We start from the raw sequence: 21,095 nt of genomic DNA on the forward strand, positions 1-21,095 counted from the left end.
CGGTGGCAGCAGAGAAGAAAAGTAAGGCAAAAGAGAAGACAGCCTGCAAATACACGACAAAGGAGAAATGCAGGAAGGATCCCCAAAGAGTGTTCTAGGTGTCTTCTGTTAATGGAAATCTGTACCCTCCTGACAACACTCGCTGAACTTCTCACTGACTTCCTCCTTCCTGCTACGCTGTTTTTCTCCTCAAGGCAGCCCTTGCAAGCACAAGATGCATATGAGCATGCAGCATCACCACTCACCTCTCCCTCACCACACACACATACACAGAAGGCATGGCTGAAAAACATAAACGGGGATTTAATTTTCCATGTTTTGTAAAATACATGCCCCCCGCGAAAAGAAAACTCAACTCCGAGACTTCTGTCCTCCCCAAACCAATCATTCACGTGCCTTCCTCTTCTGATGAGGGGGCTTCCCTGGCTCCTACAACTTGGAGAAGCGACTCCATCCTCCTCTGCCCAATCCTGATACCATCCAAAGCGTCATCGTCAATCCAACCTCCGCCCTTCTCCAGTCCAACAGAGCAGGACTTACCCCAGTGTGGTCATGGTGACGATGGTGTACCAAAAAGAGGCGGGGATGCTCGTGAACTTGCTGGCGGAGGAGCCCTTCTCGGCATAAAACATCACAGTGGCAAAGATGATGATGGCCATGGTGAGGGAGAAGAGGAGGAAGCCGAGCTCAGAGGCACAGCTCTTCAGGGTGTAGCCCAGGATCCGCAAGCCCTGGGAGTGGCGGGAGAACTTGAAGATCCTGAAGACGCGGAAGACCCGAAGGGTGACGAAGGCGCCCGACACGTCCTCATTGTTGGTCATTACCAGGCCGATGTAGTAGGGCATGATGGCCACCACGTCGATGATGCTCATCACGCTGCGGATGAAGCGGTAGCGGCTGGGCGCCGCGAAGAGCCGGAGGAGGTACTCCACCGTGAAGATCATGACACAGGCGGTGTCCAGACAAAAGAAGGCCACCGAGTAGCGCTCGCCACACGGCAGCTCCTTGCTGCCAGGCACCGTGCCACACGGCACCGTCTCCACCACGTTGGTGATGACCGAGACGGCAATGAAGAAGCCAGTCACGTAGTAGAAGACCAAGGCCAGTGTGCTGGTGTGCGGGTTCTCGAAGGCCCGCCACATGGTCTGGCGGAAGCTGAGGGAGGGCATGGACTCCTGGTTGTTCTCCGAGTCGTTGTCGTCCATGAGCCGCTCGGCGTTCTCCCTCTTGCGGTCCTTGTACTCCTCGTAACAGCAGTCGCCAATGATCTCGGGCAGGATGCCATAGAAAGCCAGCTCGTCATCGTAGGCGGAGATGCACTCGTAGCGGGGGTAGTGCAGCTTGCCTGTGCGATAGAAGTTGAGGACGCAGCGGAACACTTCTGGGTCCCGGTCGAAGAAGTACTCCTTGGTGTCCTCGTTGAAGAAGAACTCCTTCTCCGTGCTGCCCAGCAGTGTGTCCGGGTAGCGCTCCAGCGTGGTCCGCCACGTCTGGAACCTCCGCCCGCTCACATTGAGGACGATCAGTTCATCCTGCCGCTTGTTCTTGTCTGCCGGGGCAAGGGGCATGGGGCAGTTGGCCACCGGCATCCACCCGATGGCCGCAGCCCGCGCGAAAGGCAGCCAGGCTGCGACTCCGGCCGCCATGGTGACTCCAGCTCTTGGGCGGCCACTGCTCCGCCACCGCGCACACCAGCTTGAGAGTTAGTTCAGCGACCCCTGGAGACAGGAGGAGAGAGCGGAGAACCAGTGAGTCCCTGATTGGCACCCCGGGTGGGAAATGGGACACAGGGAAGGGGCATCGGTAAGTGAAAGAGCAAAAGTCTGGAAGGCAAATTAATGGAACTGAAGACACCACCGAAGAGAGGAGACTTGATTCTTTCCCCTCCCTTCGCCAGGAGAGCACCTAGCACCCACCGGGCCCGTGCAGCAGTGCGGCATCACCGGAATTTGTTGACTGCCTGACACATTGTCAAGTTCCAAGGGGGCTCAGAAGCATTTGGAGGGAAAGCCTCCTTAGCAGAAAGATCTGGGAAGACGTGGGTAATAATCAGCTCCGAAAGGTTATGGCATTACTACGAATTTAAATTGGGAGAGGGTAAATGAGTTCTCATTAAATGAATTTAAAAGTGGGATAAACATGCTAATTTTTATTTCTCTCTTCACCCACTAGGGTAATCAGGAACGGCATGCGGGTGAGGGAGATCAGGTAAAGACATTCTTTCCACTCTTCACGGGTGAGGAGGCTGGGGTTGCCCAGGTCTGGACAATTCTCTGAGATGGCAGGTGACCACAATCGACCCAGGATTTGGTGGAGCTCTGTCCCCGAGTCCCATGGAGAAGGCTGACTCTGGTGGAGCGCTACTCTGGGACATCCAGCAACCTCGTGTCCAATCGCGCCCTCAGGGCCATAATAGAAAGATGTGGCAGAGGCTGTGAGGCTGGGGTTCCTCCCCCCCCTTGCAAAGGGCTCTTGGATTCTTGGTTCACCTGTCTTTCACGCATTGTCCCTCTCCCTCCCAGAGGAAGCTGATCCACGCTTATTGCCATCTCCAGGCTCCTCGCCTCCCGTCTCCATCTGCCCACCATCCACAACTCCCTCGGGTTATATAACAATACTCTTTCCCAAGCCAGCCTCTTTCACCTGGCCTCTCTCCACCCTCAGAGAGTCCTCCAGAGCTGGGCCACCTCGGCCCTTCACTCACCGCTCTCTGAGCCACGCTGAGTACACACTTCCCCATCACCTGCGTGGATGGAGGGAACAGTGGCGCGGAGAATTATATTTGGCTTTGGGAAACAGATTTACCTACCCAAATCTGGCTTTTTAAAGATGATAGTGAAATGACTCTGCAATCCCAAATGTATACCATCTGTGGGGAGACATGTGGTGACACAGAAACACACGTAACAGCAACGGGAAATTGTTTGGGGTTGACACTCATTTTCCCAAATCCTAAACGGATCACGCAGAACCAATCCTGGCTCAGAATTATTTGGACCCTCTGGAATTCAGCTGGTTTAAAGAAAGGAGGCAGAGGGTGAGTCTTGTAATGGGATTTGATCTTCATCTTTCCTTGGAACCCTGCTTGCTCCACTTGACTCCCAACTCTTCTAGGTTTTCCAGATCTCTACCCCCTCTCATTCCTGAGCCACCACGGACTTTCCCACCTGGATGCCTCTGAAACTGGACAGGTGTCAGCTGAGTCTACCTCCCTGCAAAAAAGCTGCTCTTTACCTTTTGTTCACAGCATCCCTGACCCCGGGCCTGTCGCCTTGGCCACCTTCCTCACTGCTCCACCCAAAGAGTTGCCAAATAATGAGACAGGAGCTCTACTGCCCTCATTAAGGCCTCACTTCCCTCAGGCCTCCTTCCCGCTGGCCTGCTTGTCTCTCAACTCCCCCCCTCCCCGACCCTGTTTCTCCCGTTCCCAGTAAATCCATTCTGCTCAGGGTAATCTCCCTAAGCAAGATTCCCCCACAGCCTACAAAATCAAGTCCGAACTCTTTGGCGGCATTCTGGCATTTCCATAAACCGATCCTGGTTTATCATTCTAGCCCCATGTCCCATGCACGCCCCCTAGACCACAGACGGGCTCAGGCGCAGCCCTTGTGGGTTCTGTCTGTGGGCACTCTTCCTTTCTGTTGGGAATATCCTTCCCCTTCACCCAGCCCTCCTGTTAGAATCCCACCTGTGCCTCACTCTCTGTGATGCGCCTTCCTCTCCCCGCTCTGAAATTCTCTCCTCCTTTGGGCTCTGGGCACTTTGTTTGCCCCTCTTCCCTAGCACCTATCACCCTCTCGCCTGGATTACAGACACTCTCTGTCTTATTTTATTTATTTATTTTTTTTTGCGGTACGCGGGCCTCTCACTGCTGTGGCCTCTCCCGTTGCGGAGCACAGGCTCCGGACGCGCAGGCTCAGCGGCCATGGCTCACGGGCCCAGCTGCTCCGCAGCATGTGGGATCTTCCCGGACCGGGGCACGAACCCGTGTCCCCTGCATCGGCAGGCGGACTCTCAACCACTGCGCCACCAGGGAAGCCCTCTCTCTTATTAATCATCATGGCCAACAATAATTGAGCACTGACTCTATGCCAGGCACTGCACTGTCTCCTGTGGATCATCTCATGTAATCCTCACAGCAACCCCAGGAAGAAGTCTGAAATTCAGCAGTCTGCCAGCTGGAAAGGGGCAGAATGGGGATCCCACCCCACGCCACGTGCCCTGAGGTGCTACACTGCTTCTCAAGGTCTTCCTGTAAGAAGAATAGCAGCTGATGTTACTGAAGGCTCCCTGCCAGCCAGCCCAGTACTGCATGCTTACACGGATCACCTCAGCCCACCCCACCAACACCCCTAAGGGGCAGACACCACTGTCGTCCTCATTTTGCAGGTGAGGAAGATGAAGTATGAGGAGGTATAACTGGCTAAAGGATGTAATAATTAGGCAGAGAGATTTAAACCCAGGCAGTTTCAACGTGGAGTTCAAGGGTATAGCCATGTCTCTTCCCTGTTTTCCCCATCCCACACTAAGCTCCTTAACGGTAAAGGCCATGACACCTCAACACTTACATGACAACTTAGGAGGTAGTGTAGTCCGTGCTCAACCTACTTTTGGTAGGTGGGAACCCAGATTATATAGATGTCATTTGCAGTCCATCGATTTTACTCCATGCCATGCCTATCAGGGGTTTTCAAGGGTGGGCATTCTCTCTCCAAACACTCAGTAAACTCTGAAGATAGATCTGAATAAAATGAACCCAATTTAAGTGCCTCTGACTCCCTGTGGCTCTCAGTGGGGTTTTCCCAAGGAGCCAATCTCTGCCTCAGTTTCCCCCTCTTCACGCTAAGGAGCGTATTCACAGGTCCCTCTGCTTCCTCATAGAGGGAGGTTGATTCAGGTGTCACAGTAGACATCAGGAATGACAATGACATTCCTCTGAATGTCACCACTCAGAGAAGAGTAAAACAGCACAGGCCTGATGAGTTCTTGATTACGGGAACTGAGGAAAGAACAGGGGGTCATTCATCCACGGCAGTGAGTAATCCGCATGCCACTGACGCTGCCGATAGAGGACTTGGGAACACATCCTGTGCATTTGATATCTTTCTTCAAGAAATGTACCCTTATAACTCCCTGTATTGCCTTTAGGTTACTAGGAGAATCTGTAGTCCCTAAGCACACACTTAGCTAGGCTTTCTAAGGGGCAAGGGAAGTTTGGGAAGCAAGACTACAATTTAAACATTGGTGACAAAATAATCCCAATTCAGATTTAGCCAACATTTACTGAGCACTGACCATGCAGTGGGCACCGGTTTAAGCACTTTTACAGCAACAGTTAATTAATCCCCCCCAAATCCTATGACATGGGCATTTATGCTGACAAGTTTCAGAAAAGGAGCTGAGACTCCTTCAAAATGACTGTGCTCTACGTATATGGGAGTTGACGATCTTCCAATAGGCCACCGATCAGCTCACTGCCACATGGCTTTCTTGACCTAGGTGTAGTCAGATACTGATGTTCCCCATGGAAGACAGCAGGATGTATACTCCCCTCACCCTGTCCCCAGGCGGCAGAAAGCATGGGGTCTGGATGCCCTGCACTCCAGTTCCAATTCTCTCCTGAACTTGTGGAAGCAAGCCACCATTACCCTCTGGGCCTCACAGCCCTCATCTGTCAAATGAGATAACTGGACGAGAAAGCGACAAGGAGATCTTTAGCTCGAATAATCCTTGATTCTACTGGATCCGGGACATCAAGCCTGTAGCGCAGGTCTCGCTGAGACCCCTCCATGGCAGTCGCCCCTGCAAAGCAGGAAGCAGACGATCTGGGTTTGTTGCTGTGGGGACAGAGTTAGTCTGAGCCTCCTTTTAGAGGGCAGTTCTGGGAATGCCTGCTGAGCCTAGTGCCCAGAAAAGGGCACACAACCTGCACCGCTTAGAACTCAAGGCAATCAAAGGCCCAGTTCATCCACAGAACCCCTGGCCACCCCCCTGGAGGGTAAAGAGAGCCAGGCTCCTGACCCTGGGCCCTGGACCTCTGACTCTTAACATTCCTGCTTTATCCCAGAATGGAGCTCAGAAAGGCAGGAACTTGAGGGGTTCCAGTGGCAAAGAGTAAGAGACCACTGAGCCAAGAGGTACCCTGCAGCACCCTGCTTGGGCCAGGTATGCAGCTGTGCACCCTGAGAGTCAGTGCTGTTTCACCCTGACTCCCAAACCTCACTGCCTGCTACCTTCCTCTACCAAGGTGAGCCCCATCACCTTATGCTCTCCACCCTATGCCAATCTCCTCTTCTCCAAGGGCCCTGGGTATTTTACAAACTGCTCTCAGATGAATAACTGAGAGCTGGGGTAGGAGGAACAGTCCCTCTCTATCTATCATAAAAGCCTCTGGCCCCAAGGCCAAACTTTGACGCCATGCATTAATCCAGGACAATCTTCCCAAAGAAGGCCAGGCAAGAGCTAGGCTGTCTCCAGAGCTTCGAGCCCTGTTCCCCTGGTAAAAGGTACCAAAAAGGGAGGAATTACCCCATTGCTACTTTCTGTGTGAGTGTGTATGTGTGTGTGTGTGTGTGTATGTGTGTGTGTGTGTGTGAGTTTTGAAGGGGAGGAAAAGTGTCGCCACCAGATACCATGCCTACGGCCATACCAGCCATACCCTCCACACAAACCCTGTCGGCATGACCCGGCTCAAGCAGGGCTTCTCCAAGGCCATCACCACAGCGCTCACCCCGTGATGGGCCCCAACACTTCCTGGAGCCGACCTGGGTATGAATTCCTGCAACAGGCACAACCGTGCGGCCCCATTTCCAGCCAATGGCACTGCACAGGCCTCAAATGCCAAGGTTTTACTAGGACGTGGACGCCTTACAAATGAAAAATCTGAAGCTATTTTTGTTTTTGGCAGAAGAGTTTGACAGTGGGAAAGATGGGGGTGGGGGAGGATGGGGAAGAGACATTTAAAACAGGTGAGTGCTGAAATGACACAGGGGAAAAAAAAAAAAAAAACTCCTGGAAAAGGGAAACACATTCGCCTGCTGTAAAAAGGCAGCCCTGTTAACCAACTTCTCCGGAGGAGGTAGAGGGCAAACGTGGGCAAAGTGACCAGGCAGCCTGTCCTGGGGATTGATACCTAACCTGAGCACAGGCGCAAGGCAACCAAAATGTCATGTCACCAAGGTCTGCCCTTCAGTGACCTCCGCAGAGAGCCGGGTATGGAGAGGCTCTGGAAACTTTTACTTTCCACGATTTTACGACACATTGCTCAGCCCAGAATAGGGCCAGTCTGGGGGAGGAGAAGGTCCTGACAACCCAGGGGGCATTCTCCTGTGCCCACAGGGTTTGCATAAGCAGGCATGAAACTGACAGAGTGGCAAGCTGGGGATCTTGGGGTACAGGCCTGGGACACACACAGAGCTCCTCTTCTCCTGCACTGCCACTCCCAGGCTGGCCAGGGCACTTTCCTGAACTCTTGTTTTCTCCTCCAGCCTCTTCAACAGCGAAAGGGAACAAGCCACTAATCTTTCTTCCTCTGGGGGTCCCTTGTGTACTTGCATTTTATTGCATTCAAGTAGAGACAAGGAAAAATAAACACATCTATTCCCACCCCTCTGCCAACATGTCCACATGGGGAAAGATACACATGTTCTGCACTGAATTCCTACTGGCCCAGGCTGCCTTTCTACAGACATTTAATATCCAGGTTCCCTTGAAGTAATGGTAAAAAAAGGCGTAAACCTAACCATCGCTGTGAATTCATGCAAAATACACCATGCACCACATAGCAACCAGGTCTTAAATAGATCGCATTGTACCTAGGATCGCGAGAAAGTTCAGGCACCCTCTCCTAAGAAATACAACCGAGCCTTCTCTTTGCTATCAGATTCCAGGTCCGGAACCTCAGCCTGTTGCTGACATATCACGGCTGCCCGGGATAAAAGCAGAACATCTTGGACTCGATTCAAATGTCAACACTAAGCAAGTGCAGGAATTTAGTTGATTCCAGGTAACTTCTCTGCCCAGTCCCTTCAGCGCCTCATCCCCAGTGTAAACATCTCGCAAAGTGAGTCTTTCGGAACGGCCTCCCCCGGGCCGCGTTGGCCCACGGTGTCACTCAGAGACCCTTCCCCGAGCTCGCAGGGTGGAAGCGGCGTCGGACAGGACCAGATGTGCGGGCCCCCAGGCTCTGGTAGGCACACCGACGGATCGCCCGGCTGGAGAACTTTCTGAAGCGCCCCAAACTGCTCCCTGCTTCCACCCTCAACCATTTCTCTCCTTCTCCCCTCACAAGGAGCGAGGGACCGAGCGAGCCGTCGCCACCTGCCGCCGGATCCAGTGGCGCTGCCTCTGGCACCCCCGAGGGAAGGCAGGCCAATGGAAGGAGGGCAGAGGTTCACAACCCCACCTCCAAACCTCACAGCGCCTAGCTGCCCCGGAGGTGGCTCCGCAGCCCAAGGGAACCGACGCCCCCGGGCCGGCTGCCTGCTCCCCCACGGCGCCAGCCCCACCCCCAATCCTTCCGGCGCCCCAGCGCCCACCCACCCGGGTGCAGGAGTGGGAGGGTGCCGCGTGGGCAGCCGGAGCAACAGGCGTGGGAGCAGCGCTCCTCGCACTTCCTGGCTCCTGAAGGCTCGGTCGCGTCCCTCTTACCTTCGGCGAAGCGAGCCCCGGGCCCCGCACCCCGCGCCTCGCGCGCGTGAGGAAGCTGAGGCCGGGAGCCGGGGGCCGCGGAGGCGCCGAGCACCCAGCAGCGCGGGGAAGCGCCCAGCAGCCGCGGCTCGCGCCGCTCCTCCTCGCCGGCGAAGTCTCTCTCGCTCCCTCCCTGGCTCGGTCCGTTCGTGCGTCTGTCTGTCCGTGGGGCCCTCCCTCCGCCGCTGCCGCCGCCGCTCCAGCCCCGGCTCAGCAGCGCGTTCCCTCCCCGCTTCGCCGCTCCGCTCTCGGGCTCGCGGGCTCGCGGGCTCCCTCGCTCGCGCCCTGCCCCCGCCGCCGCTGGCGCCGCGCGGAGAGGAGCCCGGCGGGCCACCGGCTGCCTGACGAGGTCCCTCTCCCGAGGGGGGAGGCGATGGGGGCGCGGCGCGGGCGGGGCGGAGAGGAGAGTCCGGGGGAGGCGGCGAGGCTGCGCCCTCGTCTCCCTACCGATTCCCGGCGGCCGAGCGGCTCCAGGCCGGGCTCGAGAGCGCGGGGCCGCCAGGCAGCGGAGGGAGAGATGAGGAGGACCCGGAGGCTCGCCGCGGGAGGGTGCCCAGGGCGAGGGCGTGCTAGGGGGAGTGACTCCCCGTGAGAGGGTGTGTGTGTGTGTGTGTGTGTGTGTGTGTGTGTGTGTGTGTGTGTGTGTGTGTGTAGAGGGGCGCGCGCGTGAGCGAGGGTGGGGGGCAGGGAGACGAGGCAGAGCCTGGTGCGTCTCCCCAGGCCAGTGGAGGAATCCTAGGGTGTGCCTGGAGGTGGTGGAGTGTGCCTACGCGGGTGTGAGCGCGTGTGCCAGCGAGGGTGGGCCGGGGGTGAGCGTGGCAAGGTGAGCGCGGCCTGGGAGTGGGGGCGGAGCGGGGAGTAGGCGTGAGCGTGAGCTCGGGGGCGTGTGTGCTGGCGACCCGGGGAGAGGTGGAAGGGAGCTCCAGTGTGTGCGCGCGTGGGGTGTGTGTGGACCCAGCTGGGTGTCTCTCACCGACTGTCCACGCGACACCAGCACTTGCTTGCGGCCGAGCCCTGCCACCTGGGGAGGTGGAGCCCGACACCGCGCAAGCTTCGTGGCTCGCCGCGGCTCTGAGCTCTGTGGCCGGAGCTGGAGAGGTCTCGGGGGGGACACACAATGCCCTTGCCCCATGTAAGAGCCGCTTTCCTTCCAGAGCGCGAGGGGCACGACCCGAAGGTAGGGATTTGCCCTCTTATGCTTCCACGTGTACTCAGTACCCAGACCCAAAAGTCTGGTCTTGGGAGCGTGAACTCTCAACCCAAGTCCGCCCAGTGCCTCGGTCCCTCTCCGAAACCCATGGATTCCCACTGCCCGATGCCTTGGTCCAGGAGGGGGAGCCGGCAGTCGGCACGTGCCCAGAGGGCCGGGCGGATGGAGCCCTGGAGCATCCGGAGAGAGTGGTATACGGCCCAGACTCCTACACTCTCGGCCAATGTGCGCAGAGGGTTCAGTCCCCTCGAACCTTGCCAATCCGTGTGGCTCCAGCTTTCCCTGTATCCGGAATCCAGAGATCTCGGCCTGGGTACCCGGAATCGCCTGGCGCTCCGGAGGCGAGGCGGCTCTGTGCCTCAGCAGGGACCGGAACGCAGGGCTTGAGCGACCACAGTTCTGGGTGTGAGACAGAGACCGAGGGAAAAGCAAAGTGTGCGGTGAAGGGAAGGGTGTTCTTGAAGCGGGCTGGGAAAGAACATCTCCGAGTCCAGACGGGGCTTCTGGCTTGTGAGAACCCTTGGCCCTTTTCTAGATTAAGGGGTGGGGGGTGAGTCACTGTGGCCTGAGCCCCAGTGGGCCCCTGGCGACTCGGAGCCCCTCATTCACCCACTCTCCCCAAAACCCCCTTCAGCTAGTCGTTCTGAAAGGTGTACACTGGCCCTTCAAGAGCTGGGCGTGGGCTCTATTAGCATTTGCCAGAAGTCCCGGAGCGGTGTGGGATTTGCATACTGATTTGCATACAGTAATAATGATTAACAACAGTGCCGCTCCCTGGCAGACAGGGGAAGAATTCAGGGAAGGCCTTGGCACTGCTCCCACCTCCCTCCTCCCATCCCTCGGGGAAGAGCTAATTTTCTCACAACTGCTCTGACCCCTGGGAGTTCCCCAGACTCTGGGTGAGCAGGTCCACGGAAGGGCAGGTTCCTTCAGTCCAACACCCCCATGTCCAACTTGGGAGAGTTAAAACCTGGTACTTTATTTCTGCCCAGGTTTGAACTCTTGTGCGTTCCCATCTTTGTTTTGCATCTTGCGGGTAGCTCAAGGGCTGAGTCTGCCCCAAAGCTTGGAGGTTTCCTAGAACAGTTAGATTGGGAGCATCGTCCTCCTCCAGAGAGGTATACTTACAGGACAATTGTGCTCTCTCCTGTGCCTGGTCAGCCCTGTTTGAAGACAGGGCATTGGTTCAGAATCCCCCCTCCCCCTCCCCCTCCCCCTCCCCCAACACAAACACACCTGGCCCCATTCCTCCCAGGCTCACATCTCATCATTTAAGTAAAGTAGCTATAGACTATACTCTCCTTTCTGTTGAGAAGATCTAGAAGGAAAATATGAAAGATTTAAATTTCTAGTCTAGGCCAGTGTGGTTTTTATTTACCATCTCCTCTCACAACCAGGTGACCTGGAAAATAAGAGAGAGAGCAAGTGATGGGCAGAAGGGAGGCCCCTTGACTCTGGCGGCTGAAGGAGCCACTGCCTGGAGATGCTGCCCTCCCATGGACTCCCTGCCCTCCATTGCATCTTTCCAGCATCGCCTTTCCCCTCTCTGCCTCTGGCCCAGCCTGGCCAGGATTCTCAATTGCTTTTCCCCCATGACACGGCCGCTTTTCCTTTAACTCTCAGCTTCTATTTAAAAAGCTAATTTGGGAGCTTGTCGATGCTCCCAATTCAGATATTTTAAATAGGAACTGAAAGTTAGGAGCTGCCAGGGCACTAGAATTCCTTCCCTTGCCACCGGTACAGCTAAGGCATTTGTTCAGTTGATCTGCTGGCCCTGGCCGTGTGTGTGTTGGAGAGAGAGAGAGCGAGAGAGAGAGAAAGAGAGAGAGAGAGAGGAGAGAGCGCACACGTGAGCTCAGGGTGTATTTCAGGCTATCTTTTCTATTTAAAGATGGTGCTCCTATGGATGACTGTGCTCTGCGTGTGTGTCCTTTCCAAGCTGTGCACACATGAAGATTCTTCTTTAGTCCCGTGGCTCTGGCCGCTATTTGCAGAGCTTGTCACCGTGTGGACTGTGGGGGTAAGAGGTAGCCCAATGTCAAGTCCGCAGCCTCCGAGTTTGCTGACTTGCTGGGGCTGGTGTGTCTGTTCGGGGATTTCCCAGGGCTGCTCTGCTCAGGCTCGCTCTTAGAAGCTATGCCCCAGAGTGTCCATAAGGGTTGCTCCTACCCTCACTGCTTGTGGCTAGACTACTTCACCAATGTGCCCCATGACGAGGCAGGAATTTGGAGGGTGGGACTGCACCTCTGAGGGTTGCCGGCTTTCTATATTCAGGGTGCTGTGCATCTTGGAGGTAAAAAACAGACTTTGAAGTCAGACTGCCTGGGTTTGAACCTGCCTCTGTTCTTTACTAGCTGTGTGATCTTGGGGAAGCTACTTAACCTCTCTGTGCCTTGATTTCCTCATCTCTAAAATAGCAATAAATAGTACTATCTACATGATAGGGTCTGGTGAAGGTAAATAATTATCACGGGTAAAGCACTTAGAACGGTGCCCGGAACATAGGAAGTACAATATAACTGTTGGTTGTTGTTGCTGTTTAAGGCAGGAGTGGTGCCAACAGGAAGTGTGAAGAAATCTGCCTGGAGAGGAAGGTAGAACTGCTGGACCGGACACACAGACACAGGAAGACACACACCTCCGTGCATATAATAATAACGATGCCAGGCCACAGCCCAAGATGGGTCAAGTTCGCCTGGTTGAGGTAGTTGATTCCCAGCCCCAAAGAGGGAGACCTCTGATGAGGAATAGAGGAAGAACCACAGGAGTGGGAATAAGGAAGGGGCTGGATCACGTCAGAAGCCCATGGGGCATTTCCCGGGGGAAATTTTACGCTGGAGAAGTAAGTAAGGACCCTAGATACCCATACGGATGCAGCCTCCCTTATTTACCTAACTATGTAAAGCAAGGCTTTATGAAAGCAGAGCTGCAGTGAGGGACTTAGTAGGGGCGGCCATTCATGGGCTTGGGGTCCTCTGGCTTTGATTCTGCCATTGCCTCCTACCCCTTATTCCCACAGCTGGGCATATGAGCATTTACTCAGTGGCCATCAGAGTTTATTTTGCCTCAGTCCCTGAGCAGCTAATCAAGGTACAGAGAGGTTAAGTGGCTTCCTCGAGGTCCCACAGCTGGGGATTCAGGAAGCCACTAACAGGAGAGGTAGTTCTAAAGGACCAAGCATAGAAAGGCTGTCCAAGGGATCCAAAGCAGCATTGCAAGTCCTTGGATCGTATCAGGCTTAACATATCAGCCTTAAGTTGAGGAGCCGCCATATTCTGGACTCCTTGCTAGTTCTCCAATAATCCGGTACCGTAGATACTATCGCCATTTTATAGGTGGGAAAACTGAAGGTGTTTGATGTATCTCAGGCCGCACACCTAGCGTGAAGCTCTGAACCCTCCCTCTTGCCGCTCCCCAGCCTGCTGCATTTTTGCTCTTCTGAGAGCAGAGTGGCCCCCTCAGTCAGATAGAGGGTCTGCCTTAAGAGGACGCCCTTGACCCGGCTCTGTTGGCCTCTTCCATCGTCTCCTCTGTAGGTTGGGTATGGGGTAGGGGCTCAGTGTGTCCAGGCTAGGGTTGTACCCTCTGAGTTTTCTTCAGGGTGAAATCTTCCTGAGGAATGCCAAAGGCTGGTGATGCCTTTGGCTTTCTCTCATTTTTCAAGGTGAGGTGGGTGGTGGTGGCATAAATGCTGAGGAGTTTTGCCCAGTCTCAGAACACCAGGGCTTCACCTGTGGGTATCAGCCCAGATTGCCCAGCTTGGCCAGGCCAGGATGTACTGTCAACAATGGTGGGCCTGATGGCTGAACTCCTACAACCATCGATGCTTCTGGTCCTTCCTGAGGGAGTAGAGGAAGCCTCACTCCCTGCAGCACTAACCCCATTTGGGAGGCCAGCAGTTGCCTGGGTGGTCATCGCATTAGCCAAGATGCTTAGACCAGTGATGGCAAATGAGAAGTCGTCAAAGTTGGCTCGACAAGTCAGTCCTTCCAGGGGACCAGCTCCAACCCAGGCAGATCGTGGTGGGGCATAGCCCAGCGGGGAGGGCTTCTGCTCATCAGGACCTCCCTCAGAGGGAGATGCTAGGCGAAGGAAGAGGAAGGGAGGGGAGAAGAAAAGCAAATAGGAGAAGGGGACACAGGCACTGGAAGGAAAAAAATACTACTCATCCGTTCAGTTTCTTGCTGGTGACAATTTGGAGGAGGTTTGGTAGAGGCTGAAGGTGCAGATCAGGGGTGCAGGGACTGTTCTCTTCTTCCCTGGTGGCTCCTTTTGCTTGTGTGCTGATGTTCCCACAGTTCTGTCCTTCATCTTCTCTGCATCTCCATCTGCCCATTTCCCTGGAGAGTTGACAGGAGCCCCTAGTTTCAAGGCCATTCAGGTGCTGACCGTTGCTTCCTGAGCTCTCCCTGACCCCTAACTATCTACTGCGCATCTCCATCCTTGTACACAGGCACCCCTCTGCTTCATTTCACCACTCCCCTTCAACCTTCTGCAAAAGATCGTTTCCTCTAAAACACCCTGTTCTGATCCTGTCATCTCCTGCTCTTCCTTTCTGGTCTTACCGTCTTCTGCTCACACTCATTTTTCTTTCCAGCACGCAGTGCTTTTCTCTGCTACTTGACCAAATCACATCTTTTCACACTCTCGTGCCTTTGTACATGCTGTCCTGTCTTCCATAAATGCCCTCCACCACTTCCTAATTCCTATTGTCTTCCTAGCAAACTTCCACTCAGCCCCAGACCTTCAATACCCAGCCCAAAGGTCACATAAGACGTATTGGTTAATTTCAGCTCCACACCTCAGGAGGAACTAAGCATTCCCCGTTTGGGCTCCCACAGTCCTTCCTGCATACTTCAAATATAGTTTTTATTCTCTTATTACCTTGGTTGTTTGCACGGTGGCCTCCCTCTCTGACTTTAAGCTGTTTGAGGAAGGATCACATCTTAGCCATCTCTGAATGCGCTAGCTCAGTGCTTGGCACATTGCAGGTGCTCGAGAACTTTGCATTAGGGATTTATTTTAACTTTCATTCCCATGGCTCCCTTGATTGTATGTAACTGAGAATATGTGATAAATTTGTCAACCGCTCAGTCTCCAGATTCTATGTGATTGAGCTGAAGCACTGTCATGAGGACAGAGAGAAAGCATGAGGGTGTTCGATTTTTGACTGGTCCTAGATGAAAAGAGCCCCAAAGCTCCCCTCCTCCAGCCTTTTCGGATCTACAAAGAGAACCTCAGTGGATGCTGTCCGCAGAGACCAGGCCAGTGTTCTGCTCTTGAACCAGATTGGTTTTTTGGGAAGTCTTTTCTTTCCTTTCTGGAAGAATGTCAATCACATCCCTAGAATATCACCACCTTGGGAACAGCCAAGATGCCATCAGCTGGAAATGTACCTGGGTTGCCTGCAGCTGTGACTGTGATCACCATAAAACCTGGCGAGAAGGCTTGTCGAAAACCCATTAGCCAGGGCTTCCCTGATGGTGCAGTGGTTAAGAATCCACCTGCCAATGCAGGGGACACAGTTTCGATCCCTGGTCCGGGAAGATACCACATGCCGCAGAGCAACTAAGCCCGTGCACCACAGCTACTGAAGCCCGCGTGCCTAGAGCCCGTGCTCCGCAACAAGAGAAGCCACCGCAATGAGAAGCCCGCACACCGCAACGAAGAGTAGCCCCCATTTGCCACAACTAGAGAAAGCCTCCGAGCACAGCAGCGAAGACCCAACGTGGCCAATAAGTAAATAAATAAGTTAAAAAAAAAAACCGATAGCCAGAACCTAGGCTTGGCACAAAGAGATGCCAAGACCAAAGCTTGCTGAACTTTAAGTATAAAATTGTGTGCAAACCACATCAGGAAACCTACGACAGTGGAGGTGAGAACATGGGCTCAGGATAGATCTGGCTTCAAATCTTGGCTCTAATTTACAAGCTGTGTGACCTTGGGCAAGCTACTTTACTTCTCTGATCCTCAGTTACCTCACCTGTAAAATGGATTATAGTGATCATCTTGACTCACAGCATTCATGAGGATTGAGTTCGATAATTCATATAACATGTTTCATATGCATTTATAAGTAAAGTATTGGCTGTTCTCATAATCTTGTAATTGACTTTACACATGTTTGAAACTAGAGCTTTTAAGTCTAAGGTACAGCTCTCTCCAGTGCTTGTTTGTGAAGACGTTCAGACAGGTCACCCAAGTTCTTTCCATGTGGTTATTCTTCATACCAAGACCCCAGGAAATGTGTGAAATCAGAGAAATTTGTCTCTAGACACTTTTTTCTATTGGCTCCTCCTTCCATTCTGTGGCACCCCATTTCTTCAGCCTTGAGTTTCAAGTGCCTATTTCTCTCCGTTCCTCCTCATCAGCAAGAACTGATAAATCATTTAAACTAATGTGTAAGTGACTATCCTGTCCAGAGATACAGTATTCACATTTTAACAGGATAACGAAAGCCAAGGTCATGAAATAGAGTGAGTGGGATTTGAGGCTCCATCCAAGTAACGGGGTATGTTTTGGGGGGACAGGAGGCTTCCCAACTCCACAGAATCACTGTCCATTCATAAAACTGGCCACATTGATACAACTATAAGCAACCAGGTGGGCTGTTTCTGAATTTTGCAGCCAGAAAATCAAATCTGTAGCCTTTGCAAGTGTTCTGATGAGGGGATCTGTATACCAGTTTTTTATACCAACCTATTCTTGGTAAACAGACACAGTTCATGAGTGCCAAAGCCCTTGCAGCTCTGCATATCTATGATACTCAGGCTCAAGTTCATTTCTTCTTCAGAGCTCAAGGCTGGGGCTGGGTGTTTCTGCCTCACTGGGTTTGTGGGAGACCCAGGTGCAAAACTGTTAATTGCTTTGATGAGTCAACAAGTAAATAAACACAGTCCAGCTACTGTCCCCATACTGCAAGGTCATAAGAGGTTTCTGGATTTCTCTGCAAAGCCTGTTAAAAAAGGATCTTCGTGGCCCTTAAAATGTTCTTCATTATGGAAAATTTCAAACATACACAAAAGAAGAGAGAATTGTATAATATACCCCCCATGAACCCACCACTTAGCTTTGATAATTACCAACTCAAGGCCAATCACGTTTTATCTATACGCCTACTCATCACCACTCCTTAATAATTTTGAAGCAAATTCCAGATGTCATGTATCTCCATCTGTAAATATTTCAGTAACTGCACCCTCCTATGGCCATCAAAATCCATCTCTCCAGGGGATAAGATCTCTTCCTCCTACCCCCATGATGCTAAGATCGTTTGGCCAGTACTTGCATCTGTGTCTGAGGGGTAGTCCTTGGGTTTCACAAGCACAAGGGCTTACTGAATTCTCTCCAAAGTCTGACCTGCTCCTTCAGGAGAAAGGAGCATGCATAAAATGCCTTGCAGTGAGGCTTCCATGTGCAAGCTTTTTGGTGTCAGCAGAGCTGATGCCCAATAACTAAAATGAGACCCAAACTGAGAGGCAAGAATTATAGTCATGAATCCCAACTGGATTTAACATTTTTCACATGAACTATTTCATTTTGCCTTCACCAATTCTTACTTTACTCTCATCTTACAGATAAGAAAACTAAGGCCTAAGGTCACACAGCTAGTAGGTACCTGTGGCAGAGACTGACTAGATGCTAATCAACTTCAGTTCCTCTTTTTCATAGGCGTAGCTACCTTACATTTCCCAGGATCCCTTGAAGTTAGGTTTGGCTGTGTAACTAAGTTTTGGCCAAAGTAGTATAAGTCAGACCCATAAAAAACATCCAGAACAATCCTACGTGCGCTCTTTCTTTCTCCACCCACTGGCTGAATGCAGAGAATGTTAAGGACCTAGAGGAGGGCGGAGCCACAAGAAGGAAGGATCTTGGGTCTCTGGATGACTGTGTGGAGTAGAGAGACTTCCTAGCCTTGATTTGCCTATGAAATGAGTGAAAACAAATAAACTTTTATTATGTTAAGCCACTGAACCTTGGGTTTGTATGTTAAAGTAGTAAGCCTACCCTGACCGATACAGTGGCACAGGTAGGATTTAAACATTAGGTCTGACTATGCCAGCATTCTAGGCCCTGAGTTCTACCACACTGCCCCCGGACACAAGAAACAAGACTCGCTTACAAGAATTTTCTCACGTGCTCGGCGTCCGGTAGAACTGTCTACAAGGATCTCACATCTTAGATCGCTAATATGGTAGCCATTAAACATGTGGGGCTATTTAAATTAAAACTAAAATTCATTAAACTTTAAAAATCTGTTTTTTCATTGTATTGGTCACATTTCAAGTGCTCCACGGCCGCATGTAACTAATGGCTACCACACTGGACAGTACAGATAGAGAAGATTTCCATCGTCACAGAAAGCTCTGGTCTTGGATAGACCCAGCTTTCACAATGCATCTCTCCCCAGACCCCCACAGAAAAGCTAGGGGTGCTGCTCATGAGACGACAGAGTGTGGTCTAGCCAGAAATCAGGTTTCCTCGGGAATGACAGGCCTCTCCCCTCACCCAGACCTTGAGCGTTTGTTCCTGCCTCCCCGCAGTTAACCCACCGGCTAAATCTGTGACCCTCCTGCACTCACTGGTAACATGCTTTGCTCTGACTTCCTCAAACAGGAGGAGCCCTGCCTGTCTCATTGCACTGTGTCTTCTGAGAGTAGGGGCAGCATCTCATTCTCACCCCAGCACCGGTGCAGCTGCTGAGCATCGGACACCAGGAGACTAGCAGGTGACCCAGGGAGGTGCTTCTTGGCCTAGGCTAAGGATAGGCAGGGAGTTTTCCAGAATTGGAAGCCCAACCAAGGAGGCTAGTTCTTCAATCCATTTTCCGCACAGCAGTCGGGGTGATTTTCTTCGAAACACAAGTCCAAACATGTTGCCCTTTGGTTGAAATCCTTCTAGGAATCCCCATTGCCCTCTGAATTAAGCAGACATACCTTCGTCTGTCTGATGTTGTTGTCGAGTCCTCGTGTCTTCTGCTTTTCCACTTTCTGCTCCTGGACCCCTTGCACTTGTATTCCCGCTGTTTGGGAAGTGCGACAGCTCTCTAAACCCCAGAGTGTTTGCTCGGACTATTCCTTCTGTGGGAACTCTATCCTGCTTCCCCACCTATGCTTAGCTGAGCCTACGTGGAGGGCTAAGCTTGGAAACACTTCTCCCTGGAGGCCTTACCTGCCCCTCAGCCTGGAACAGTCTTCCCCTGTCTCTCTCCTTTGGCCAACCCTCCCCCACCCCCCCACCAGCTATAGAACCTCCCACCTTTCCAAGTCTTCCCCGGGGAACAGGAAGGAAATGCTTTCAGATGCTTTCGGAATCAAAAGCAGAGACCATCTTGCAGAGGTTTTGCCCAAGAGGCTGACCCTTCTGAATCCCTCTGAATTATGAGTCTTGGTCCTTCCCTTCCCTCAGCGCGCGCGCACGCACACACACAGGTTTTCCCTCCATTTAATTCCTCTGCAGAGTCACCAGGGAGGCAAGTGGAGCCCTATAATCTCTCACAAACTGCAGTGCCTGGAGACCTCTGCTCCTTGACCCCAGCTAAGGACTCAGAACAAATGACACTAAATCCATGGGACGTGTCCCACCCCTCCCCCACCTGTCATGGTCTCATCGTCTGGAAGGGGACCCTGATATACTGACTAGGGTGTGGCAGTTACAATCCAAGCTGGTGCCAAGATGCACCGTGGGTCTTCCCTTCACTGGATTATTTTTATGGAGATTAGAGCGGATAGAAGCAGTGGACTCCAACTCCTGAGACGTCACGATAAATCGCCATAGCGGCTCTTCTATGGCTCATAACTAGTAAATCAAATCTATTGAACAATACATTTACTGCAAATTTAAGAAGTTATTCTTCCATTTTTTAAGTGTATGTGTTAAATCCTGCCCAGAGTCGTAAAGAATGGAGACGGGCGGGCTCAGGGTGAAAAAAACCAAAAAACAAAACAAGACAAAGAAAGCCACACACACACACACACACACACACACACACACGCTTTAAAAAGTTACAAAATTCCTTGTCCTTTGCGCGCTTTAAAAAGTTACAAAATTCCTCGTCCTTTGTTGACCAAAGAGTGAACACCCTTTCTTCCTGGGACACTTCTCCCATCCAGACCGACTGGAATCCCCAGAGTGGTAAGCTGCCAACATCGCACGCCTGCCTCAGTTTTGCCGTCCAGGTTCAGTATTAGACGGCTCTCTGTTTGCTACAGATTCTCGAAATGGACAAAATAGGAAACACAGGACAGCCTTCTTAGTGGGTTACAGTGCTGCTTTCAGCGGTGGGATGGTGTTGAGGGAAGTGAGGAGATGCGAGTTACGGACTGGTTTTCCCTAGGAAATTCCTTTTACTTCCCATTCCACCCACATCAAATGTTAATGAGTTGAGTTGAACTCCCAACTCAAGGTGCAATCTTGCCCAGGACTCATGGGTTGAGTGTGCTTATCTGCACCCCCGTCCCACCTAAGTATTAAGAGGGGAGCCCTAGCCCAGAGCTTGGCTTTCAATAGACATTTAAATTGAACTGATAGGTCTTCATCCACTAACATTAGTTCAACAATCACTTCAATTTTTTTTAATTGGAATATAATTGCTTTACAATGTTGTGTTAGTTTCTGCTGTACAAATGAAGTGAATCAGCTATATGTATACCTATATCCCCTCCATCTTGGACCTCCCTCCACCCCACCCCCACCCCCGCCCGCAATCCCACCCATCTGGATCATCACAGGGCACTGAGCTGAGCTTCCTGTGCTTTATAGCAGGTTCCCACTAGCTATCTATTTTACGCATGGCAGTGTATGTATGTCAATCCTAATCTCCCAGTTTGTCCCATCTCCCCTTCCCCTCGGTGTCCACATGTCCATTCTCTACATCTGCATCTCTATTCTTGCCCTGGAAATAGGTTTATCTGTACCATTTTTCTAGATTCCACAAAGATACGTTAATATACAATATTTGTTTTTCTCTTTCTGACTTACTTCATTCTGTATGACAGACTCTAGGTCCATCAACAACTCTACAAATGACCCAATTTCATTCCTTTTTACGGCTGAGTAATATTCCACTGTACATATATACCATATCTTCTTTATCCATTCATCTGTCTTCAGACATTTAGGTTGTTTCCATGTCCTGGCTATTGTAAATAGTGCTGCAATGAACATTGGGGTACATGGGTCCTTTTGAATTATGGTT

The 21,095-nt window shown here is 52.1% G+C and overlaps 1 protein-coding gene across 1 annotated transcript in view; it reads right to left on the reverse strand.

Moving 5' to 3' along the window:
* Positions 1–9,111, reverse strand: part of KCND3 (potassium voltage-gated channel subfamily D member 3) — a gene marked incomplete at its 3' end in the record, with an annotated part of 231,225 nt that extends 222,114 nt beyond the window's left edge. Inside the window, exons 1-2 of the mRNA XM_079914876.1 lie at positions 8,650–9,111; positions 541–1,718 (exon numbers count right to left, since the gene is read on the reverse strand). Coding sequence (XP_079771002.1) covers positions 541–1,646 — 1,106 coding nt within the window. The 5' untranslated portion in view covers positions 1,647–1,718; positions 8,650–9,111. The remainder of the gene's footprint in view (positions 1–540; positions 1,719–8,649) is intronic.
* Between the last annotated feature and the right edge of the window lie 11,984 nt (positions 9,112–21,095).

The sequence above is a fragment of the Stenella coeruleoalba genome (genome assembly GCF_951394435.1).
Source record: "Stenella coeruleoalba genome assembly, chromosome: 1".
NCBI lineage: Eukaryota > Metazoa > Chordata > Mammalia > Artiodactyla > Delphinidae > Stenella > Stenella coeruleoalba.